Source organism: Pezoporus wallicus, unplaced genomic scaffold, assembly GCF_028554395.1.
Source record: "Pezoporus wallicus isolate ANWC-B61680 ecotype Strahan unplaced genomic scaffold, APGP_CSIRO_Pwel_v1 scaffold_11491, whole genome shotgun sequence".
Classification (NCBI taxonomy): Eukaryota; Metazoa; Chordata; class Aves; order Psittaciformes; family Psittacidae; genus Pezoporus; species Pezoporus wallicus.
Genome location: NW_026642649.1, coordinates 9,512,392 through 9,538,776, shown reverse-complemented (window position 1 = coordinate 9,538,776; position 26,385 = coordinate 9,512,392). Strand labels below are relative to the sequence as shown.

General features: G+C 40.7%; 1 protein-coding gene across 1 annotated transcript; it reads left to right on the top strand.

Moving 5' to 3' along the window:
- Positions 1–142: 142 nt before the first annotated feature.
- STK17A (serine/threonine kinase 17a) lies at positions 143–26,098 on the top strand. The gene is made up of 7 exons (XM_057431271.1): positions 143–387; positions 8,008–8,220; positions 15,845–15,989; positions 21,932–22,058; positions 23,181–23,229; positions 23,336–23,515; positions 24,275–26,098. Exons 1-7 carry the CDS (start codon positions 203–205, stop codon positions 24,606–24,608), a joined length of 1,233 nt encoding a protein of 410 aa, XP_057287254.1. The 5' UTR covers positions 143–202; the 3' UTR covers positions 24,609–26,098.
- The last annotated feature ends 287 nt before the right edge of the window (positions 26,099–26,385 follow it).

Genomic DNA, 26,385 nt, shown 5'->3' with positions numbered 1-26,385 from the left:
GGTGAGGCGTTGAAGGGGCGGGGCCCCGCGCCTGGCCACGCCCCCCTCGGCGCAGCGCGTGCTGCCCGGCGGCCTCGCGGAGCAGCGGCAGCGGGTGGCGGCTCACCGCGGAGCGTGAGGGGAGCTCGGCCCTAGCCCCGGCGCTGCAGTGAGCACCGGAGCGGGAGCGCGACCGCGTCCTCTGCCTGCTACAGGAGAAGCCATGAGCCCCGAGGAGAAGCCGCCACCCGGCCGCTCCCGCGATGGCCGGCTACCGCCGCCGCCACCTCAGCCCGCTCCCGGCCGAGGCCGGCGGCGAGGCGGCTTCCTGACGGAGATCCGCACGCCCATCCGCACCGAGCCCTTCCAGGAGCGGTACAGCCTCAGCCCCGGCAGGGAGCTCGGCAGGTGAGCGAGCGCTGGAGGGGTGCCCGGGGGCCGTCCCCGCCGGCATGACCCGCTCCAGGCGCTGGGTGTGACGGGGGTGCCCGCGGCGGAGCACCTCTTCCCCGCTGTGCGCTTCTCGGCGCGCTGCCGGCAGGGTTTCACCTGCTGGCCCATCCGAGCACCATTAGAGGTAGCGTAAGGAAAGGGAAGGTGGGGGTCACTGCCCTGTCGGTGCCTCCCTTTGCTGGCGTCTCCCTGCTGGGGTGAGCTCGCGGGACGTGCTCTGGGTGTTGGGCTGGGCTGGGCCGGGTGCGGGGCGGCAGCTGTCAGCGCAGCTGTACCCCAGCTGCCGGCCGCGTCCCTCCTTCCGCTGAACGTGTCACCCCGGCCCGGCGGAGCCGGCTGCTCCCCGGGAGCCCGTGTGGGCAGTGAGCATTGCCCCAGGTTTCCACTGGAGACGGAAACCTGCCCGTTTGGGTTGTTTTTCCTTAAGCTGTGATACGGAGGAAGGCGAGTCTAGAGGAGACGGGGTTGTGGTCCCATGTGCTTAAGAATAATCCAGTGGTGGAGCTTTTCAAAGAACTAAAAAGCTGGTTAAGAACATGGATTTGAAAGTGATTCCACATGTAAGGTTTAATAAATGTCTAATTTCAACACCTGGCACATAGCAAGGGTTGAGACAGAAAGCCTTGTTAGCAGCTTTTTACCTCTCAGGGGCTACATATATGGCATTTCAGCACCACTAAACCAGTATTTTTGTCTGAAATTGTCACTTCTTACCAAAGAATGACAGTATCCTTATTCGCAGTCACATGTGCGTTATCTAAAGAGTATTCCACTACAGGAGATTAGATGAAATACCACAGGATCTATGACAAGATGTATGTTCTTTTGCAAGTTGTGCTGGCTGTGTAGCTCAGTCTATACAGCAGCAGAACCAACCCCTTCCAAGCTAAAGGGGAGTTTCAAAGCAAATGTACCTGCTGTAAGTAACAATACTTTAGGTTGCCTAGGTGTCAACTTAATGCTCACTTAGTGACTCTGGTGCACTAATAGGATAATGCCTGTTTAAACATAGTGGCCTAAAGCATTCGCATGGGAAGCAGGTGGGAGAAACTTCCCATGAAGTGAGAAAACTTCTTTTAGCATGATGTGACCACAATGTCCAGGGCTTGGTAGCTGAAGCTGACTAAGTACAGGCTACGAAACAGCCTGAATTCTAAGCAGCAGCCAAGAAGGTGTAGGAGCAGCACAGCACAGGGTGTCCTGGTATCGCTGCTGCTCCAGGCTTTTTTATCTGGAGATCAGGTGGCTTTTCACTAAAGGTATTCTGCAGTTCTGCGGCAGATTGAGAGTTTCTCCTCAAGCTGGTGTCTCCGATTAAGTTTCTCTTAACCAGAAAATAGACTGGATGAAGATTTCTTCAGGCACACAGAAGTACAACCGAAGTGATTAGGTTTACACCATGAACAAGAATGAAGTTCTACAGTAAATCTTATTCTGCAGTTTAAACAAGTAAATCCCAGCAGGCTTTTTTTGTGGAGTCACTTTTGACCAGAATACATGTACAGATGATCTTTGCATGGAGGCTGTGATGTTGCACCTGTAGTTAAGTGACTGTTTGTCCTGGTTTTGTGCAGCAATTGCACCTTTTTGTTTCAGACTATGCCTTTTTTTCTCCTCAACTTCACAAATGCTTTCACTGGCTTCTCTCTTAGAGTACAGAAATCAGTGCACTTCAGTGTATGCACTTGAGTTTTTATTCAACAATTCTGAATGCTTTTTCTTGCTGCGTTTTGATTAAAAGAAGTGAATGCTTCAGCTCAAAGACTCATTAAAATGTTTGGTTTTGCTATCTCGTGACAAAACGCGAGTGGTAAACAGAAAGTCTCTCTGCCTCTTGTAACTGTCTCATTTTATTGATAGCGAATGCTTAGCAGGAATTGTTTCACTTTTATCTGTTCAGAAAGTATGTAAGTCTCTACTTACGGCTGGAGTGTATCTTTAGAAAGGCCTTCGACAAACTAGCTCCTAGATATGACAGGGTTTTGTCTCGGATGAAGAGCAGTCCTTGCGCACACAACATTATTTTACTTGTGATTTGGTAATGAAAATTTGCCAATGAAAGTGTTTCTACCTTCTGTGAAACTCACAATTAGGGAAACGATTGAAAAGTTGAACTTTGAGAATAAAACGTTTTTATGAGTTGTGTTTTAACATGACAGTGGGGAGAGAAAAGAAAGATTTAGTGCCTTTGAGAGCAGGGTAGCTGCGTGAACTCAGCAGGTTTGTGTGCTTTTTGGCCTCCAATCAGTCAGCACACTTATGTGAAACTCCCCATGGCACTTGGAGCCTCTGCCTTCTGTTCCCTTGTCACTTGTGTGTGAAGAACACACCTATATGTTCCTCCCGGGAAGAGGGGGGAACATGGGAGAATATTAAAGCGCTGTAGTTCTAGCAATGCAGGGAAGGGAGGTAGTGGGGCTGCTGGCCACTGGTGGCATGTTAGGGGTGAAATTCCTGGGAAAGTATAGCTGAAAGTGTCAATGAGCCTGGGAGGAACCTGATCACAGGTTCTCACAGCAACTGCTTTGAGAATGTAAAGCTTATGCGCTTCAAAAGGTTGCTGCCTCATTCAGTAGTTGAACAGGCATTTGCAAGTCTCTCGAAATACAGCTGCTAGGCAAAACGAATTAATTTAGGAAAAATACCCCAAAATATGGTTATATAATGGCTACTTTGGAAAAGTTCTTTTAAGCTGCTTAGGAGGACATGGAAATAGCAGGTTTTTTCTAATGAAATATTTTAACAAATGAAATTTTGGGCTAGTCTTCACAGCCTTAATGAATTGTACTGTCCCAAAATCGGAATATTCTCACACAAATCTTAATCTGCATGATGTTTAAAATCAAACCTCTGATGGATGTTGTAAAGGTGCCTCTTCCCATCAACTCACTCAGACTTCAGTGTTTTCAGAAGGTGCTAGCTTGAGTTAGGTTAGTTTGAAGTGATGTAACCTTTGTGGAGAACAAAACACCAATTGCTTAACTCTTCTTCCCCTTACCATCTGTGCTTAAGCCATAATTGTACTGTAAAGTGGGGAACAATGTATTTTGTGTTACCTAGCACTTCCTTAAAGAGTCTAGTATAACTGAATCTAGTTGCTTTGCTCTTTTTCATCAACAAAAAGCTAAGTTCACACAAAATATTACTAGATTGTTAGTTAATTCTTCAGCTCATTGATGGAGCACTCTGTAGTTTCACATGCAGATAACCCATGTCTTTGAATATTTTACTTCTTTTGTTACCCATGAACTCTGACATGAACTTCCCTATTTCTCAAGTAACTTTCAGTAATGTGTGTGTCTTAGTAGTATATGGCACTTGTATGATTTTCTGCATCAGTAAAAATGTATATGCTATCACACTTTGGTCTGCAGCTCCCCTCTGCAGTAGCACAGCTAGGGTGAAACAGTTGTGGAACTAAGTGGAAGTGGGAAAGAGGTTAAAATGAAGAGTTGCAAGTAGTTGGTTCCACCATTTGAGAACAATTTTATGTGAGTAAATTATTCATGAACATCAGAAATGGAATCCCTGCACCTTGCTGTTTGGAAATTGGGAATTGTATGGAAAAAAAAAACACTTTAGAAAATGTTTGATATGAGTTATGAAATAAATTGCATGTAGTTTTTTGGGTCTCAAAACTTTTCTGAGCTTCACAAAAAGTAAATGTCTTCACAGGAATTGCAGTTATTCCTGCATTTGTTGCAGTGTTTTATAGGTCACTTGAAAAATACTCATTAAAGTAAGGCTTGTTCTCTGCTCTTCTGAGCTTATGACAACCCAAATTAACAGATGTGACATGAGTATTCCTGCTTACCTGATTTGACACTTGATTTGTGATTTGAGGCTTTTCCTTTAAGCCACAATGTATGCCAGGTGAAACAATGCTAATTCTGTTGACAGTCTGAAAAGATGACATTGAGCTTCTTTGTAATCAGATATGATTTATCTTAAATCATAATTCTTGAATGAGACCCTTGTGAGGACTGAGAACTACTTCTAGTTTCCTCTTCATGTCTGCCTTCAAAGCATTTTTGTTTGTGTTGGGATGACTGCAAATCAGTTTTCAACTTTGGAAATGAGCATTTGCCCGTTTCCTCTCAAAACTGTTCTTCCTTCGATGCAATGCTCTCGCCGCCAGCTCTTCTCAAGGCAGCCAAACTAGCAATGCTCTGTTCTAACAGTGTTTTCGCTATTTAGTAGATGATTTGTTTCATAAAGAGTTCTGAAAAGCAGCATTTAAAGAAAAACAAAGATTAAGTGTATGCAATATACTTTATAGGAAAGCATGTTTTTAGCTATCTTATCTACTATTCTGTCTCTATCAAAAAGCAATTTTTCACAAATGTCTCTTGGTCTAACCATACAGTGGATGGTCTGTTTGGATCTGAGCTCTGAAATTGGCTCGGGCATGGATCTAGACTGGTGCACAGAAATTAGTTCTACTACTTACAAGCATCAGGTTTGTCAAGTTTGATCTTTTGGGGGATTGTATTCAGAACAGATGAGTTCTAACAGGCAGCAGTTCTAGCAGCTCTAATTATAGGTATAGACAGAAGGAATCTGGGCAGGATTCTTGGTCTGAAACAATTAAGAATTAGTATTTGTCAGCTGGCTAAACTCCCGTGTAACCTGTCCTTTTAATGGCGTCACCTATCAGGCTTCTGGCCAGCTCAGCCAAACATGATGTGTGACCACACACAGTGGTGGCTCTTGCTGTTCCTTGCTGCCCCGTGAATACTGTTTCCTTTCCATAGTGACTAATGTGCCATGAATCGGCAGCATTGGTACTCATTAGGCTAATTAACTTGCTCACAGATAGATTTTGTATGTAATGCAAAACGGGGCAGTGCTTCTTGAAAGTTGTATTATAGAGATTTCAGACTTCCCTAACCTGCTTTCTCTAGGTCCTTCACTGCTGCTAGAATTAAAAGTTATTGACCCTGTGCAAAGCCAGCATACAGCCAGAAGGAAACTGCATTTAGAGACTGTTTAAGGAGAACAGAGAAGGCTGAACCAAGCAAGGGTCTAGATCTTTGGTACAGAAGCTTAATATCTTCTTCTTAGTATCTTCAGGTATTAAAATAACTTGCTTTTACAGGGCTGATCTTGTAGTATCTCAAGTTTATCTGTTGGGTTTTATTCTTGTACTGGTTTTGGTGCTAAAAAGTCAGCAAGGATTTCAACCATTTTCCTAAATGCATAGCTTTAGATTGTACATGAATGTCACAGATGCATGTCTTTGTTTGGAATAACTTAAAATCCTTTTCACTGGCTCCATAGGGAAAGTTGCTTTCTGTTGTGGTTAAGGTTGCAGTACTGGAGGGATATTTATACCTGTAGCTGCAACACTAATGTCACAAGCTTCCTAGAAATCTAGCTGAAACACACGCTATCCTTGCAATATTTTTGGGATCAGAAGCATTGTTAGCACATTCCTATGTTTCCTGATGAGCTGTCTCTACTATACACATTTCTTCCAATGTGGTTTTTGATAGATGTGTACCAGACACCTAGCAGGTTGTTAGCGTTTAGGTGTCTGTTCCTTCTGTGCTAACTCTGTATTGATTAACACACCTTATAGTAATCTTTTGACCTTCCTAGTGCTATGCAACCCTATAATATTATTTTTCGGGCATTTGCAAAGCTATAATGTTGTCTTAATGGGCACATTAATAATTAAGAACTTTCTCCCTAAAAATTGTGTTCAAGACATTGAAAGCGTATTCTTACAGTTCGTGTGCCTTCACAGACATCTGGGCTGTGCTCTGATCTAGTCTTAACACACACTGTGCTGTAGATAATATGTGCTTATGCAAAATATTATTCCTAGAGGAATAGCTGTGGCTGTATCAGCGGTTACAAGTCCAATTATTTTAGTGAGATTGCTTAGCAAATACCCACTTTGTGGGTGCTTATTTGACTTCCTTCATTTAGACTGGGGGATTTTGAAACAAATGCCTATGAAAAGCAAGCTGGCCACAACTTCTTTTAGCAGTTACATTTCATGGATAGCTGTATGCCAATAGGTTGGGAGCTATGAGAGTGAAAACTCTGACATGAGCTGAATTGGTTAATTCTGTGAACTTCAGCTTGCAGATAGGAAAGGTAAACCCCATGTCGTTATATTCCAAACCAGGTGCTTATTTTGATTTCAGCAACCCTATAGTAAGTTGAGGAAAGAATAAAGACCTCCAAGCTATTCCTGCAGCTTTATAAGAAGATTTTTTACATAAAAATCATAGAGTGGTTGGAAAAGACCTTAAGATCATCCAGCTCCAACCCCCCCTGCCATGGGCACCATGGGCAGGGACACCTCACAAGACTGTCCAACCTGGCCTTGAACACTGCCAGGGATGGAGCATTTACCACTTCCTTGGGCAACCCATTCCAGTGCCTCACCACCCTTACGGTAAAGAACTTCTTCCTCATATCTAACCTGAACTTCCCCTGCTTAAGTTAAACCCATCACCCCTTGTTCTACAGTCCCTGATGAAGAGTCCCTCTCCAGCATCCTTGTAGGCCCCCTTCAGATACTGGAAGGCTGCTAGTTCTGATGAACATTATACCTGTATGGTGAGACTTAAAACAAGATTGCTATACTTCAAAGAATGAGAATTCATTATTGCATTAGATGACAGATAGTAATTAACAGACCTTTTCAGTTAAAATATCAGGACTGCATGAATAGAACCAAGTGGAGCAGGTGGGACTCTACTGCAAGGAAGTTTAGAGCAGACGCTTCAGCCCAAACTGCTGTGGGAGAAGTCTTGTGACACAAGTGCTGCAGTGTGGTTTCAGCTAGCCTGCTGGCTTGGTGTAACTCATGCCTTGTGTGTTTTGTCAGACGTGACGCTCATTAATGTGGGTTAAGTGCTATGCTCAGTGTGTGTTTGTGTTCACATTATTGTCACAAATCTTCTTAGAAAACTTTATATTGGCCAAACTGCTTATTTTAAGATCATCCATGTGTTTTATGCAGTAAGACTAAGAATAAGAGATTTTGAGAGCTGTTAAATGATAAAAAATACCATCTGAGAAGTATTATGGTGAAAATACAAAGTGCTGTCTTTGAAAATGCAGAGCAGAATCTGGATGTTGCATAGTAAATGGAACAGGTCTTCGAGCAGTTATTCAGGAAGAGTGCTGGTTGCTGTTGCCTTGACTATGGTGGGATACTTTGCAAAACTGACTGGGTTATTGGGCATAGTCATACAAAGCATAGGTTTTCTATTTGTACACTTTGGTTTTGTCAGCATTTTAAATGAAAGGTTTGAGGAGAACTTCATCTTGTGACCTAGCACAGCTTGTTCATTCTGTGGGGTTTTAAAATCCAGGTTCCTTGAATTGGTAGGGTTTTTAATCCCCTATTTTTCATGGAGGTTAAATTACATTCTGGGTTGTGGTGTTTAAGTGTAGGGATTATCACTCAGCAAGACATCTTTCTTAACAGGGAACATTTTAAATGTATCCATTAATGGCAATTGAGCTCAAGTTTCCTGAGATGTTGATTTATAAGGGCAATACTAAATTTGTCACTAAGGGACTTAAAATTAACCTTAAATTCTTTAATTTCAGGGGCAAGTTTGCAGTGGTGAAGAAGTGTATCCAGAAAGACACTGAAAGAGAGTTTGCAGCAAAATTCATGAGAAAAAGAAGAAAGGGCCAAGACTGTCGGATGGAAATAATCCATGAAATTGCAGTCCTGGAGCTGGCACAATGCAACCTTTGGGTCATCAACTTGCATGAAGTTTATGAAACTGCAACAGAGATGATTTTAGTCCTGGAATAGTAAGTACTAGTAATAATTCCTGAATAACCTTCTGCAGTATTTGTTTTAAACTATTAATGTAAAAATACTGTGTGTCAGTATGAATAATGTGAAAATACTTTGCTTGCCTGTTACACTTGCTTGAGTTCTAAAAGTACTGCAAAGAAAATCAGTATTGCAGGAAGTCTTGTAACTGCTGCAGATTATCAAGAAATTTCTCCAGTGATGCACTATCTTTCAAAGCTGAGCTACAGTTTATGCAGTTAAATCATAGTGAAATAAGAACTATGTACAATCCCTACTTGTAAAAAGGAAGAGGAAAGAAGCAGTGAGCACGTGTTCAAAAACTGAAGTATGTTTCATTGACAGTTACAAAGATGGAGTAAAATCCGGGGTGTTTTTTTTTTACCAGTTATGACATACTGAAAGCAACATTATTATTAAAAAGAAACTGTCAAAATCCCTTATGATCTACAATGAAAAACTCTCTCAATCGTTATCTTTTGGGGAAAGAAAGAGGATTCAGACCTAGAAGAGTTTTTCAAGTTACATTTATCTTTTAAGTCTGCATTTGTCTGTGTGGTTTTCTCCCCTTGAATTTGTCCAGATGGATGCTTCTGTATGTAGCTGCTGTAACAGTCCATCTAATACACCAGTGGCCTAGATATTTGACCTCTAGGGTGCAAGAAGCAGCCAAATGCTTGTTGCTATTGAACTCTGTTAAGATCCTGTCCAAGCTCTATGGATTTTAACTAATTAGGAGAGGAACAGCGATGCTCACCAGTTCAGAAGTGACTTAAGTTGTCTGCAAAGATACATCTAGTTTATATGGCTCTTTCCTTGCTTGACAGCAAAAAGAAATGTTGAGAAATCTCATGTCCCAGTCTGGTCTTGTTTAGAAGTCAAAAGCAACTGTAACTTTGAAGCTCAGTGAAATGGAATGACACACTGTCTGCTCAGGCAAGCTTCCTTCTAGAACATGTTTTTCAATTTCATTGTGCCTTTATCAAATTCATGAAATATTCAAGTATCTGTTATAATGCAAAGGTGTGACAGAGCTGCTGGAATTTTAACTGCTGTTACTGGGGACTCATAAGTACATGCTTCAAACACTAGCAGCACTGATGTACCTAGAATACAGTTTAAATGTCTGGATCCCCATAGGGATGTAGCACAAACAGTAGAATCCAAAGCTTGATACAACTGATGGATTTGGTGATAATTTTAATGCAGAATTGCTAGTTTTCTTTTAGAGCTCAATACTCTTACAACTCCAAACATTTTTCATCCAAAGTGTTAACTAGGTTGTTCAGTAGACACCAAGTTGTTCAGTAATTAGCAACACTATTGGCTTTATAGCAGCAGTCATACCTTGCTTCAGATAGAGCGCTGTGTGTTAGAATTGTTAAGCTGCACAAACAGCCTTCCCCTGACTTCAGCAAATATGTCTGGATGCTTCTTTAATGTCAGCATGTTCCAGAGACATGTTGCAACAAAACAGGTATGAATGTTAGTAAATTTCTGACATTCTATATGCAGAGGATTAAAGAATGTATCTAGACTGCGAGCTTCTCCAGGGCATTTCAGTCTCTGTTCAGCTTGATGGCTTGTGTGGCAGATTTTTATCTTGGGAAGGAGAAAAACAAATACTTAATAGTTGGCCACTAACTTTATCTGCTAAGGTTTTTGAGTGTCCTCAAATTAAGAAGGACATGGAGCAGTTGGAGCAAGTCCAGAAAAGGGCCACAAGGATGATCAGGGGCTGGAGCACCTCCCGTATGAAGATAGGCTGAGAAAGTTGGGGCTGTTCAGCCTGGAGAAGAGAAGGCTGCGTGGAGACCTCAGAGCAGCCTTCCAGTATCTGAAGGGGGCCTATAAGAATGCTGGAGAGGGACTCTTCTTCAGGGACTGTAGTGATAGGACAAGGGGTAACGAGTTTAAACAGAAACAGAAGTTCGGTTAGATGTAAGGGAGTTCTTCCCTGTGAGGGTGCTGAGGCACTGGCACAGGGTGCCCAGAGAAGCTGTGGCTGCCCCATCCCAAGCAGTGTTCAAGGCCAGGTTGGACAGGGCTTGGAGGAACCTGGTGTAGTGGAAGATGTCCCTGCCCATGGCAGGGGGGGTGGAACTGGATGATCTTAAGGTCCTTTCCAACACAAACCAGTCTATGATTCTATGATTCTATGTTGAATCCTAAGGTGTGCAAGAGACACCTAGTGTTTTGTCTTTATGAAGAGAAATACTAATGTTACATGGAGGGTTGTCTTTCCAGCAGTATCAATTTTTGATAGAAAATGGTGTTGGCTTCAGCTCCAGGACAGCAAATCAGTGGCTGTCTGCCTTCTGTTCGTTGTCACAAGACCTTAAACAGAGTATTTAAGTAGGCATTGAAGAGTTAAGTCCGAATGGATAGTATGTAAAGTCTGGACCTAACCTGTGGGCCAGCTACTTTTCTGTATTTCAGTGAAAATAGAATGAATGAAAAAGGAAATGGGACTTGTAGGGATGCGGTCTGGGAAACCTGGCACATCACATATAAAAGGAAAAAAGCAAATGTAATAACTTGGCTCTTTCGAGTTTCTTTTGAAAGAAAGAGCAAAAGAGCATCTAATGCTTAACAACTGGTGGTTTTGTAAGTGTTCATCACCATATGTTTATGCATCTGTGGGACAGATAGAAGATATTAGTGAGTCAATGCAGAAACTTGTATGTGTAACTTCAAAATCGATTCTATTAAGTATATATAGGTGAACTGAGTAATCACCTGCCAGGATCTTGTATAAGTATAGTACAATTTTGTTAATTTTAGTTTAACAAAAATTAAAAACATTGTCTTTATCGTCTTGCCGGCACAGTCAGGGTTTATTGGATATGCTGGATGAGGTGCTTCTATCACCTATATATTTGGACCTGGATAATGTTACTACTTGTGTTGTCTTGGATGTTACTGTCTGTCTTACTGGAGGTGTGACTGGTCAGAGTCTGCTGCCCAGAAATGATTCATTTGGCATTGGATTCAACAGATAGAACTTGAAGCAAAACCACTGGGATCAGAAATAACAGTGCTGCTCCGATGTTTGCATCTTGTCTGTTGCAGTAATTGACAAAGTTGTTCTAACTGGCAGACCTAAAGCAAGGCTGGAGCTCTTCAAAAGGTTTTAGGGGAAAACTTTTCAAATGGCGTTGGTTACCTTTTGCTTCTGTTTCATGTAGTTCTTGGGTGGCCTGATCTAAAAGGTTAAGATACCCCTCTAAGAAAAGGCATTTGTCTGAGAACCAGAACTTAAAAGAATAGTATGTACAATTTAAGGCATTTGGATGCTTCTCTTCCTGTATGTCAAGGGGTAACAGGTTAAAACTTAAACAGGGGAAGTTTAGATTGGATATAAGGAAGAAGTTCTTTACTGTAAGGGTGGTGAGGCACTGGAATGGGTTGCCCAGGGAAGCTGTGAATGCTCCATCCCTGCTGGTGTTCAAGGCCAGGTTGGTCAGAGCCTTGGGTGATATGGTTTAGTGTGAGGTGTTCCTGCCCATGGCAGGGCGGTTGGAACTTGATGATCTTAAGGTCCTTTCCAACCCTATCTATTTTATGATTCTATGTCCTCTCACCAGAGATGGATTTAAAGTTTTCTCAGGTTTTTGGAACATTGGTGTGTTGTGGTAGCCTTACACTGGAAAAAAATATAGTAAATTTATGTCTTGCTTACAATCTACTAGTATGCCTAGCCAAGGAAAGAAGGGGGGTATGACTGTCAGCAGCAGTGAATGTGAACCTCCTTTGCTGATAGCAGTGCAAACACCTTGGTTGATCTTTTTGTAATAGCAGATGAATTTCCATTTATCTTCCAAAGAAAACCTTTTCCAGAAAGGCTTTTGACAGAGCATAAGGTTCAGGAAGTAAATTTTGGGGTCTTGCAGACTGTATGTGGTCACACTCAGCATTTGAAACTAAGTGTATTCTTGCGACTTGTCCGTATATCTGTGCTCTAAGGGTTAGCACTTCTGAGTCTTTTAAAAGACAAACCTGACCCATTAAAGCTGGGGGAATGTTTAATTTTCTGTGCTGCACTGAACTAGATTTGTTCAACCTTTTCCTAATGATACACTAAATGTCTGTGTTCGTGTACTGTAAGGGCACTTGAAAGAGGTCGGATGCTGAATTCCATCCAGTGCATTGTTAAGATATGTTTCAAGGAAGATAAGCGGTCTCCATTGAACTGAAAGTCAACATGATTGTAACAAAGATTAATGCTCCAGACTTCCAAATGACTTTTAGCCCCTTTATTCTGATAAGCAGTAATAAAGTGTTAGCATGCTTTTCACTGATGAAGAGCAGTTAGATTTCACTTGAAACTACAGAGAAGTTAATAGCACAACAGTGCTTTCATAAGCAAAATAACTAAAGAATTCTGGTTGCCTTAGCTTTTAAGTTTGGAAAAAGTTCTTATGTCTTGCACTTTCCATACACCGAGCTAAGGGAGCGTGCGCTGGAGAAATAATGCGTTCCAAGCAACACTGGATTTCCAAACCTTGTGTTCTTAAATATCTCCTTATCAGTTATTTTCTCGGGTTGATGGCTTGTTTTCCTACAGACTTTCTTGTCCTAAGGACAATTCTTCGCTTTTATCCCCTAGGAACGCTTTCTGTGGAGGTGGGTGGGGGTACGCAGTGGTTTGCAGAGTTGCTATTTCATAATGACCATTCGAAAAGATGCAGCTTAATGGAAAATATGTTCTCAGAGGACAAATGGGTAAATGTGATGAACACCAGCAAACTCTTGGTCTGCATGTTTTCAGAAAGCATTGCAATGACATGCCCATAATACTTTCCTAGGTACTAGGAAGAAAATTGTCTGTGCCCCAGCCGAAATCAGGACACAGGTATTTTAATCCCTTCTGTATATGGATTATATTTTTTTCCCCTGAGCTCTAGCTAGGGAATGCAAAACAACTGAGTTGAAACTATTGTTAAGGAGCTTGTCACAGTTTGGCATAGGTGTGTGGGAGAACCTTTCTGGAGTGCTGTTTTGACAATGCACTCCCAACACTTGTGACTGGGTTGGCTCAGAACCACTGACTGTTTTGCTTAAGGGAATCAGTTAAGCTCCCTCCCCAGCAACAATACATGGAACAGGCTGGCAGTAACAAATTTCCCATGTTCTTGTAAAGGGTTGCTAGTTGCTTGTTTCATTATGGTAATTTTGGAAAGAAGGAATTGTCTGGAAGAAGTTATTCCAGCTGCATCCTAAATAGCAAAGTTGATAAAAAATGAAACTGGGGTGTAATGCTGAGTGTATTTGCCTATAGTAGCTGGGAATAGCTCTCTTTCCTAAGTCATGAAGTTGGTGTGAATGTGTGAGGGCCCTATTTGCTTGTCTCACTCTTACAAATGCTGATGAAGCTAGGAATCTGCAGAAGTATGGGAAGTACTGAAATACCTTTAAAAAGTCATCTGAACTGAGTGTTTTCTAGTCTCATTGGGTAGTGCTACGTCTTGATTTCAGTGATGGGACGTTGTCTCCTTCAACTGGCATTGCTTTAACTTTTAACACATTTAATTCAAAGTTCTTTAAGTAAAGTATTCTATGTAGCTTAATTTTTAGCTTGGTGCCTACTTCAATGTTAATTTGGTGTAACTTAATTGTAACAGATGTCTACCAGGTAGGCATAGAGCAAACAGGGCTTTGTAAGGCCTACCCTTTGCTGAGTTTTCATCTGTGTCTGTATTCAGTGTGATCCCTGCTTGGCAACAGCAGGTTTTGGGTTTAAATCAGATTTCACAGAATTAAATAGGAGAAGTATTGTTTTGCTTATTTTAGATGGCAGAGCTACACCAGCAAAATCCGAGGGTTGTTGCTGTAAAACACATTATGTTAGTAATTTTGGTAGTAGATCTTATCACTGTATGTGCATGGTAATTTACTGCTACAAGGAAATAAATCATTCTTCCAAGTAACTTTCTGTGGCGTTTTTGAAGTAGAAACTTTAATTTCTTGATTACAGTAGACTTTTTTCCTATCCCTGTCTTGAAGTTCCAATTGATGTTGCTTTTTAAAGGAACTTGGTTTAGAATATTAGAATAAACTGGCCCGTGTCCAGATTTGAAATGTCATTAATATCTGAATCCCAGTCAAAGCTGAAATAGTACTAATCTTTTCTTTGAATTCAAAATGTGCTGAAGAAAGATGTGACAGTGTCAGGCATATGCAGATTTTTTAGAGGAATTAAAGTATTCATAGTCCTTTGAAAGCCTCATTTTATATTTGAGCTCTCTCATCTTTGAAGAAAAATAATGTAATGGGTGTTTCTTTTCTAAAAGACAATCTTAGTTTAATAAATCAAATTGTATTGCTGTGCCAGTTACCAGCACCCAGAACAGAAACCAAAAACTCTGAAGTGTTAAGATGTAAACCTCTTCTAAATGCATAATGCTTATAAGGCTATCTGCAGGGAGAATTTTAATTCGCAGTAATAAGAATACTGGGAAGGCAAAAAAACTTGCTTTATAAACCATGAGGACTGTAGCAGCATAGTATAGGCAAAATGAAACCTGAGTATATTTAAGTGTTCTTTTTCTGGGGGTACATAATCCAAATGCACCATTGTTAGAAATCTCATTTCCTGTAGCATTCATGTCGGATGTGCCTCTGTCTTCTGGATTGCCCAGGTAATGTAATTCCTTAGAAAAGTGCAAGCAAGAGTAGATGGCTAAAGATTAACACTTGTCCAGAGAGTCGTGTTTGGCATGTCACAGTTTGGGGTAACTGGAGAAGATGCTGTCCTCAGGCCTTTCACCATCTTTCACCAAGGGGCGATTACAGAACTTCATGCAGAACAAAGTGTGTATGTGCTGATTTCATAGTGGTAATTCGACAATGGTAGTAATGCAAAATGGCCCCATTCCAATGCTCTTACGCCCATTCTTGTTTTAAGATGGAGCCTCTGCTCTGCTTATTTTAATTCTAATGCCACATGGTTATGTGGCTTTGGACTACTTTAAAAACTTTCATTCACTTCTAGTCATTTTTATATTTTTTGTTACTTTGCTATTTATTTAAGCATATAGAAACAAAAGATGAGGATGCAAGCGGAGAGCTAAGATTTTCACAAGTGTTTTTAGATGAGTTGTTTAGAAACTTAGTGCATCCCTCTATGCCACAGACTTCAGAAACAATGCAATTATAGACTTTACATTGAGTCTTTTATGTATGTGCAGAGTGTTTTTAGGAGGATGGGGGGTGGAACTGTTTTGCTTTGTGTTCACAAAGGCTTACCTTGGCCAAATGACCATGTAGCTTCGTAGCTATGGTGAAAGGTACATCTGTTATGTATACACTGCCCTTAAACAAATGTGGCATTCATCTAAAAGCACGGTCAGTAGTGATTCCAAAGTAGTCCCCAAAATTTCTGCAGCATTCACACTCTCTAACCTAAATGACTAAGGTCTTTGCTTCTCTCCAAAGAATAATAAAGCAGAGAAGCCTTCCGAGGCTGTAAAAGCTTGCCAAATGCTTAAGAACTGAAAATATCACTACTGGATGCTACTGCCCACTGATGTTGCTTACTGTAAATAAAATAGTGCAAGTAGAACAAAACGGGTGCTATAACTTAGTCTTTGAAATAGTAAAATTCACATTGTTCCATAGTGCTGCTGGAGGTGAAATCTTTGACCAGTGTGTGGCTGAAAGAGAGGAAGCCTTCAAAGAAAAGGACGTTAAGCGACTTATGAAGCAGATCTTAGAAGGAGTTTCATTCTTGCACAGAAACAATGTGGTTCATCTTGACCTAAAGGTAAGATTGTTGCTGTATTTTTCTCATTAATTTCTTATCTGCTGACTTTCTCATTGGCTATGTCATACTAATCCTAATTTGTAATTAATACAATTTTTATCTAGCTATGATTCAAATGATAAAATTCAGCATTTGGGATGCAGTAGGCACCAGGGAAGTTTTCTGTGATTATGTTAAATATAAACTCCATTTGATCAGTGAAATGTAGTAAATTCAAAAGTGGATTTGCCTTGCACCTTGAATTGCAAATGAGTGCTTTGGGGAAGACCTGACTCATTTTTTACGTGCAGTATGATTAAGAATTGAATTGTAACAGGGATCCAGAAAAACTATTGTCTCCCAAGCTGCAGTTAATTTTATCCATACACTCCTATGGAAGATGCAATTTGAGCTCATTTTGAGCTTGAACTGCTTTATTACTAAGCAAGGCAGTATAAAAAGTATCTTGCATTGAAATGTTTGAAATCTTTTTACATGTCCAATTCCCATATTTACTAAGTACGTAGTAAGCTGCTACATGCTTGTTCTGTTGCTGAGATCCTTACTTACACTTAATTGCATTTTGGCAGTATTGCAAAGCTGCCAGTAGACTCCAGTATCAAGCTGCACATACTGCATGTATAACCTAGCACATCATGAACCATTCATCAGCTAAAGCAGATGATGGGGTAATATTTGCACATAAATGTCACCTGCCTGGTTTTCCAACCAATCATTCAAATTATCTGTGGAATTCGGTAAGACTTTCTGTAGCCCACTGATTTAGTCATGCACATAAATATTAATAATTGGATGAAAATAATGAATGGAAAACTTTAGCAAGTGATGTGAGACTAAGTGTTCAGAAGGACTCAAAATAAGCAGTTACAATTCCTTACAGTTCCAGTACGCTTAGACAAGACACACTCAGTGTTGGTCGGCCACTGAATTTCCTTGAAGCCAAGTGTGTAAAATTAAAACCAGTTCAGAAAAAGCTTACTTGAAAACTTCTGATCCGACTGATCAGAAAACTTGGGATTGTAAATTTGAGGGTATCTAGTTCTCACTGAAGGACCCAGCATCACTTTGCTGCCTTATGAAAGTTAAGTAGCAGAGCAGATTGTCTGATGTTTGAGTTTATTATGTTTAGACATTGCTGCAGTGTGTGCAATGTGCTTTTGAAAAGTGGATCTTAATAGGAGTCCTAATTGCAGCATGATTACTTTCATTACCCATAAGGTCTTAAGCAAAATAAGGTTTAGGGAAGTCTTCAGAATACTGGGAAGTAAAGAGGATGCAAACTGGATTAAAACCCATGACTTGTGAAGATTGACTGACCCATATGCCTCGCAAGACTTTAAGAAAGTTCCTTTTTTCAAGGAACTCAGAAACTTTGGTTCTGGTTTTGGCTGCATGTATATTAACCTACTGGCCTCAATCTCCTCTTGATTATATTATGGCTCTTTTGCTAGTGGCTTACAGCACTATGGAAGTTACTAAATACTTGGTTTTGTGGTGATATTTGCAAGACTCGTGCAAGGGTACTGCTGTTAAGCAAGGAGTTTGCTAGTATCAGAAAGCTTACAGATTCTTGCTAAAATGTTTTCTATGCTATTAGTTTCACCTTTGGGTTTCTAAAGGTTTCCTTTTGCATTTGTCTGGTACAGATAACTTTGGAAAGGTCCATCCAATTTTCCATGTGTTGCACCCTCCAAAAAAAATCAGGCTCTACACCCAGAAGAATTTTAGTCAAAATGGCTGTCAGTTTGTGACTGACAGCTGCTTGTTGTAGTTTTACATTACAAAATGTAATCAATGACACTGACAGCTAGCTTGCTTTAGCTTCTGTCTGTCCACTTAATAGATGAAAGATACATTCTATGAAGCTCAACACTACATGTTAATAAAGGGGTATTTTGATATGGCTTACTTAGCAAGGTTGCCACCTGATCATTTCTTCCCAAAAGCATGGTTCTCCTGAAAGACAGCAGGAATATGGCTTAGTTTCAATAGCAAAACACAATCATGTAATCCAGCTTTGACTTGGAAAAAGAGCAAATATAACACTACAGAGCGCAAATTAAGTCTCACTTGACAGTATTGTGTGGATGCTATTTAATTTGCAGGGTGTGCATAGATTGTAGTCAGGAGTCTTTCATCTCCTTTTAATGGTGCATAAAAGCTGCAGAGTAAGGGAAGCCTCCTTCCTCTGTTTTCATTTGCTGTTTGACTTCAGCTTGAATTGGTGCTTGGTGAAAGCTCACAGTAGTTGGGAATGGAAGAGAATTATCAAGGTGTGGGAGCTGAGGAAAGGCTAGCTGCCTCTTCTCTGCAGCAGAGATAGGTAGAGCCTCACATAGCCCTGGTGTCTGGGAGAATGACAGCTCCAAGCAGCAGTCTCCTGTACTATGTATTATCACTCTGGTTATCCAACAGACAGCTTTCCCTTCTTCCTTCTGTATTGTGCTCAAGATGTTGCGTTCAGTGAGGACAGCTAGCAAAATAATTGGAAATTATTTTAGGTGTCATTTTACCCCAATATTCAGAAAGCAAACTAATGCAGTTACAAAAGAAGGAACACTGCTGATCTTCTCCATTTTCCAGGAGGATTAAGGTGGAATGTTTATTACACAGAAATGGAGTATCATTAGAAGCGCAGTATCCTTTGTCTAAAGGAATATCCAGGAAACTAACAGAAGAGCTGTAACTTAAAATATCAAATCTTCAAGGCAAAAGAAGAGTTTAATCTGCAGTTCAAACCTTTAAGGCAAAGCTGTTTGTTAGTAGACAGGTACAGAGTACCCAGATTCTACAGAACCTATTTTGATTATAGTCTTGTTCCTTAATTTATGCAACTTTCATTGTTTATTTTGGGGAATAAAGTGTGATTCATGTCTAGGATATCTGCTCCATAAGTGACCAAAGAATACCCCAAACCCTTATATTTAATTTCTTAATGATACGGAAGCCCTTTCACTATTTTGAGGGTAGACTGATCAGCCTAGTTCAGTGCCTTTACACACAATGTAGCTAGGGTATCTCAGCTAGTCTGTTTTTCATGTTTCTGCCCATTATTCCTTGGATAATTCCTGTCTTGTCTTCTAGGAATCTGATGTTTTTTACAGTATCATAAAAATAGATACCTAACTTCATTCATGTTGCAAGTTAGGGTGAGGCAATGATTAGCTTAAAAACATGACCTTTATTATATATCCTTAGTCATGCTCTTCTTGAAACCAGCTAAAGATACAAGAGGTATTAGGTGGAAGGCTCGTATAAACTTCTGGAATAATGGCAAATTTGCAATAGATGGATTTTGCCATTATTTAGTTTAGAAGATTCCGAAACCTGCTGCCAAGGTAGGGATTTAGGGCATCCTATTTTACTAAGCGCATTTTTTAGAAACAAATCATGCAGAAGAAGGTTTCAGAGGAGACTAGATCTTTGTCTACACTGCCTTAGTTTGGCCTTTGCATTGACATCCATGGTGTCAAGGAAGCCATGTTCTCCATGTGACAATAGTTTAGTCCAATTTAAGTCAAAAACGTAGAAGCAGTTAATATTTGCAACGATAAATGATGCTTTCCACTGCTGTTACTCTTAACATGATGATAGAGGTGTAACCAACACAGCAAATTCCTAAAGCCCAAGTTTCTGGCTGTTGACAGTATTCCTGGAAAAAAACAACTCTTTGGCTTGTTATAATCCTTCCCAAGGCACTTGTTTCTGGCTGTGCCAACTAAGGCATTGGGCTAGAGACTCCTGTGACTATATCACATGGTTTCTGTGCATATACCAATCTTGTAGTCAGGTACACCTGTCCAGACTGCCCAGTTAGCCAAGGATTTTTCCCTATGTTTTTGTTTGGCGCATAACACAAGAGGATCTAAACTGGAACATTTAAGCCTTACTGCACTGGAGGGGGAAGTGTTACCATTTGACAGTTTTCATCAGCCATTTCATTACTGCTTGGTGGTAAGAGTGAAAGGCCCTTTTTAGAATGGCTACAAGGAGAGCCTCTGGCCTGCACCTCTCTTGCCTTTATGGGCTGATCAACGTTAGGCAAACCTAGATGTGCTATAGTACAGGAAAACCAAAACAGAAAGAGCGTTACACACGTGTGAAAATGATCTTCCTTGAAGTTTTACAGTAACTGCGTCAAGCTGAAAACTATGGTAAGTTCAAAGCTATGCCTTCTGTAAGGTTCCATGGACTGTCACTTAACATGAACCCCAGAATTCTTCCTTCAAAGACAACTGGTATTTCATTGTGAATTGATTTAGGGCTATGACTCAATTCATACTCTAGGTGTTTTCTGCATAGGTGTGTTTTGAATAAGAAGATCATTTTGGAAAAAAGACAATAAAACCTTATTCTGGCAACTGTATTATCTGCTAAAATACTGTAATAGAGGCTTCAGGGTTTCACAAAGCTTCCATTAAAAACTTCCTCATTTAAATATAAAGAACAAATGCTTTTCTCGTGCTTTCTATTTGCCTCTTCAGAAAGTGACTAAATTTCCCACTGGGAAGAACATCTGAGAGGCTAATTAGGGAGGCCCAGTCAGCTTTTTTGGATGTTTGCTTTTCAAATACAAATACAGAATAACAAATGTGAACTAGAAAGCAGGCGGTAATGCCCAGCTCCCGAAGCCTTTGTGCAGCCACCGGGTACCAAAAAGAGCTTTTCTTAATACACAGATTTACAAACAGAAAGTAGATGGACAACATGCTGGGGTCAGTTTGAAATACCGCGGTTTCACTTTGCAGGAATGGAAGACTGTATTTAGGTCTTGCAGCAAGGACTGGCCAGAGGCTTTTAAAATGTTCTTGCAGAGTTTTACTTGTGTGTTCAAAAGCAAGGCTACCCGTGTGAAAGCACACCTTCATGACTGACAAGTGGATGAGGAGAGAGCATCCCTTGGTGATGAGGGAAATAGGATAAATGCTGGTGGTAATCCAGGTGGATTATCAGCCAGTGGTTGCTTTGGTGTTCTCACTCTTTTGCCTTCCTCCCTTCTCAACCACCCCTGATGCAAGATGATCCAGGTTCCCAATAAGTAAGGGCTTCTTCACTTTCATGGGACCCCTGCCTCACTGGAGGCATGAAGGCAGTGTCAACTGTCAGCATTACCATTCAGAGAAGTTTGTAATAGAACCCAAAGTGATTACTGGCCTGGGGGCAGGGAGGGTCACACCTTTTTTGCTTTCTTTTGGCAAGGATATGCCTCAGTTGCACCAAGTCCCTAAGACCTGTTGTCTAAAGTTAGCTTTCAGACTTTAAACTGAACTAGCATTTAAAAGAGATGGTAAAGAACTTCTTAATGACCACAAAGTTGCTTTGAAGGATGACAGCCAGGATCTAGTGACGTCAGAGCAAACAAGTTTATCCAAAGGTGATGCTCTTAAAAACCTGTTTTTCAGGCTGCTGTATTTTTTTGACCTGTTGTGCAGTTAGTGTTCTGTAATGCAGTCGTTTGTACTTGGAACAGGATTGAGGTCGGTTGCAACAGGCTTTCTTCAAACAGGGGTAGTCAAAACAGTTCTGTGTGTTCAGGCTTTTTAGAAAGATGGGGTGTTTTTGGACACCCTTCCACAGGAAGGATTTTACACCATCTGTTGGTAGGAAGCAAGCAGGGGAGTTAAGCAGGTGATATGGGGGACTAAAGGTGCAAATGTGAAGGTATTTATATGCTGTTGTTGAATGACAGCTGTTGGCATGTGCTTGTATGTGTTCCAAGCTAGTAAACATAGATGTGTGATTCTCAGTTATGAACAGAAAATCCTGCTCTCCTTTTAGCCTGCCTGTCTCTTCAAGTTCACTTTGGGGGAAGTATAAATGATCCTGGGTATTGGACTTGTTATGGAATGCGTTATTGCTGCTCATGATCTAAAAGCGTTATGCAGTATGGTGTCATAGACATTATATTTGGGTGATCCTGAAAATCTCCTCTTGTTTTTCAGCCCCAAAATATTCTACTAACCAGTAAGTCTCCTCTGGGAGACATTAAAATAGTGGACTTTGGCCTTTCCAGAATAATGAAGAGCAGTGAGGAACTAAGAGAAATCATGGGAACCCCGGAATATGTAGGTAAGTTGCTACTATAGTGAGTGATGTATAGTCTCAGCTTTTGAGGAGTGAAGAGAGCCCCTCAGGTTGGTGAATGCCAGACTGGCTGTGTAGTTACTGTGCCCAAAGATTAGTTTATTACTTGGATGTGGTACTGCTGGAAAAGCTAGAAGTGGTGAACCTTGCCAGTCTAATGAGTGATGGTTGTGTGTTTGCACTGAAGGTGAGTACATGCTTTAGATGAGTCTTACCAGCAGTGATGATAAGTATTACTTGGATTAAAAGCTAAGAATTACATATTCATTCTCTGAATACATTTGAGCCTGTGGAGGCTTGTGTCCATTTTATTTTAAAATATATATGTATACACACACACACATATATATCATTCCAGGTCTTGAAAGTGTACTTGAAAATGTCTCTAAATTGTATGGTATGCCTTTATGGGTATGAGGTTTAGTGCTGGAATATAAGGAAGTGATCCTGCCCCTCTACTCTGCTCTCGTGAGACCTCACTTGGGAGTATTGTGTACAGTTCTGGTGTCCTCAACATAAAAAGGACATGGAACTGTTGTAACAAGTCCAGAGGAGGCCACGAGGATGATCAGGGGATACTGCATTAAAACTTAAACAGGGGAAGTTTAGATTGGATATAAGGAAGAAATTCTTTCCTGTAAGGGTGGTGAGGCACTGGAATGGGTTGCCCAGGGAGGTTGTGAATGCTCCATCCGTGGCGGTGTTCAAGGCCAGGCTGGACAGAGCCTCGGGTGGCATGGTTTAGTGTGAGGTGTCCCTGCCCAGGTTGGAACTGGATGATCTTAAGGTCCTTTCCAACCCAAACCATTCTATGATTCTATGAATATGGAATATTGGATATTTCTGATTTTTCTGTAAGAAACTTGTATACAGCTTCCTTATCAGGGAAGGAGACTGCCCTGGCTTCTGAAGATAGTTAATAAAAGGAAAACAAATTTTTTTAACTTAAAATCGCGTCACTTGAACAGCAATATCTTGATTTCAGAAGACTGTCGTGCTTCAAATGGTTTGTCTTAAATTTTACCACATGCCCATGATCATGCTATGTAACTACAATGTAATCTCTGCAAATGACAAAGATCTTGGTTTCTTTTCTTCCATGAATAGCTCCTGAAATTCTGAGTTATGACCCCATCAGTACCGCAACTGACATGTGGTGAGTTGAACAGATGAGCAGTCATCATAGCTCGCTTTACTGAAAAGGGGTTTCTTTTGTTCTAAAAACTAAAAGGCTGCTTTTCTGTGTTTTACTTTTGATTTAGGAGCATTGGAGTGCTGGCCTATGTTATGCTAACAGGGATCTCCCCTTTCTTAGGGGATGATAAACAAGAAACATTCTTAAATATATCTCAAATGAATGTAAGTTACTCTGGAGAAGACTTCGACCTCGTATCAGAGTCTGCTGTGGATTTCATCAAAACTCTGCTGGTTAAGAAACCTGAGTAAGTAAAATACACAATTGTGTACGTCAGTATGTCAGACGGGATTCATTTTAAATACAGCAAGTGCTGGCATTGTCCTCCCTAAAGTATAAAGGAACTTTGGTTATTCATATTTCACTAGGCTATTACTTTTCTTGTGTATGGAAAGAGAATTCCTCCATTTCCCTTCCAACCTCCATGTTCTGAATGTGGCCAAACTCAAATCAATTTCAGGAAACTGTTTGAGCTGCACCATGTGATACAGTTTATTGACTTCCCTTGCAGGTACTTTGCTGATGTCTTTTAAATGACCTGTGCTTTGAGCCTTCTATTATTGCTTAAGTGCCTTACCCTTTTCTGGTTTGTTAGTTAGTTTTCTTGATGGGAAGCAAATTGGAACTTCCAGGGCTCAAACTACAAGAAAACTACTATTGAAACTGCACCGTTTATCTGTGGAGATTCCTTAAGAATGTAAAGATTGGATAATTTTCATATCTATAAAAAAATGTATAAACATCAAAAGTTGGTTGGCAACATGGTACCAGAAAGTGATACTTAAGGATCTGTGGATTCCGTTATTATAGATGTTGGCAGTTCATCTCCTTGGGCTGCTGTTGGTCTTTTTTTGGTAAAGGATAGTTATCAGCTCTTTTTTAAAGTTCTATCAGTCTGTCTTTAATACAGCCTTATCCTTGGAATAATCTGTATGGATCTCTTCTGCAAGGTACTGCATTTCAAAGTCATTTGGGCATTTATTCTAACACTTTTCTTCCTCTGCAGGGATCGGGCAACTGCTGAAGAATGTCTTCAACATCCATGGTTAGAACAAAGTGATAATCCTGCTTGCAGAGCCAGGAATGAGAGTACAGGAGGGGAGACCAGCGATGTCACCCAGAAAGATGCAGATTCTGCCTCTGAAAAATCAGTTGATGGTGAGAAGACCGAAGAGGAGGAATCAGTAGTGACAGAGGAACTAATTGTAGTGGCTTCATATACACTGGGACAATGTAGGCAGTCAGAGAAAGAAAAAGCAACTGAGCAGAAAGCCATTTCCAAACGATTTAAATTTGAGGAACCATTACTGCAAGAAATACCAGGAGAATTCATTTACTGAAGTCTGGAGCTCCATAGCTGTAACTGGAAGGCAGTGGTTCCTACTAAACAAAAATATCCTAGCCAAGTGAATCTCTGATATGCAATAAATGTTCTAGATTAAAAAAAAAAAGTCGATAAATGGCATTCAAGGAAAATGTGCCAAGCTTTTTAATTCCATGGAGCAGATAAGATTTCAAGTGGCTGACAGGAATTTAACCAAGATAAAAAAGCTTATTTTTGTTTGTAACTTTTTCTTCTGTTTTTCTTGCTGGATAGCAGAGTTTTTGTTAATTGTTCCAGTGTTCTGGGGAAGTTGACTTTGGAAATGTTTCAGTGACGGATGTCAAAAGGAGTATTTTAGGTTATGTTTTGGCATTTAATGCAAATATATAATGCTGGGTTTTCCTCAAAAGCCTCTTAGCACTCCTGACTTCAGTGGAATGATCTACTGATCTAAAAATGTTGTATGAGAGGAGAATCTGATCAACTGGTTTGACATACAGATTTCAAAGTTATACTGTGTATATATTTCTGTTTACATCAAGTCACAGACCCAGACTCATCTGATGTATAGCCAAACAGTGAGCCGCTTTTCTCTAGGGAGAGATGCACGTGTCCCACAGGTAAAGAAATCTGTATCTGGGAACAGTTTCAGATCACAGTGGTGATACTTCTTTATATGGGAGCACAGTAAAATCCTGCTCCAGAGGGTGATGAATTTGCTTCAGTCACTCTTGAGAGCCAGCAGAGATCGTTCCCCTTCCCTCCTGTGTTGGGTGAGATGTGCTGATAGAATCCAGCTCAGTGTGACTGCACAGTGTTGAGAAGTGGAAAAATGAATGGCAAAGGGTCTGATATAGCATTGAAGTTCTCTCCCCTGACTTTGCCATGTTATATCAGGCAGTTTGTCCAACTAATGATAAATCAGCCCTTGATTCCACCTCCCCCAGAACCCAGCTGGGGATTTACGGGGAGTATGAGGTCACTTCTGCCTTATTTCTCTTCCTCTGGCCGCTGCTTTAAGGAAGAAGGAAGCATCCTTAGGCTAAATCGCATAACCTTGTTCAATATAGCTATCAGATGGGGAAGAAAGTGCCACTTCCTCTGAAACAATGAAGCACAATTCATGCCTCATGCTTTCCCTTAGAGACTTGGAAAAACAGCATGTGTATGATGGGGCAGAGTGGGACTAGGGAGCTGTATGGATGGGTCATAGTTCTCAATGGACGTGGTCCCGCAGAGGACAAAGCTGGGACCAACTGGGCATCAAAATTGACTGGTTTTTGCAATGTACAGATCTGAGGATCTCAGACTAAGTCCTAGTTTTCTAAGAAATCTTTCATATTGATGCTGTTCCAAATTTTAAGTTTTATGTAATTGAAGTTTAGTACTATTATATTGCATACTGTTAACTATTCAACTATTTATTTTGGTTTCCTTATGCTGTTCCTTTATAATAAACCCTGACAAAAGTTTTCTTGCTATAAAACAATGAATAGAAACTCTTAAGCTAGTTCTTTTTTTATTTCCATGTTGCTATCAACTTTCCTAATTTCAGATGTACCAAGGCTGTCCTTACTCTTTTTAGTGAACAGGGCTGTGCTGATATTACAGTCCCTCCTTCACACAACAGGTAAATGGCTTATTAATAACACAAGCAGTGCTGGGGTGATCTGATTAGCATTGCTACGGGTGGGAGAAAAGCACTAGTAAAGAAGAAAGCTGTGTGACACGGAGGGGGGCAATAAGCATTTTTCTATGAGGCTTCATTGCTTGAAGCCACATCAGAAAACTTG

Coding starts and splice junctions, on each gene's coding strand:
- STK17A (XM_057431271.1), top strand. CDS start 203: ATGAGCCCCGAGGAGAAGCCGCCACCCGGCCGCTCCCGCGATGGCCGG. Junction 388..8,007: donor CCCGGCAGGGAGCTCGGCAG/GTGAGCGAGCGC, acceptor CTTTAATTTCAG/GGGCAAGTTTGCAGTGGTGA. Junction 23,516..24,274: donor CTGCTGGTTAAGAAACCTGA/GTAAGTAAAATA, acceptor CTTCCTCTGCAG/GGATCGGGCAACTGCTGAAG.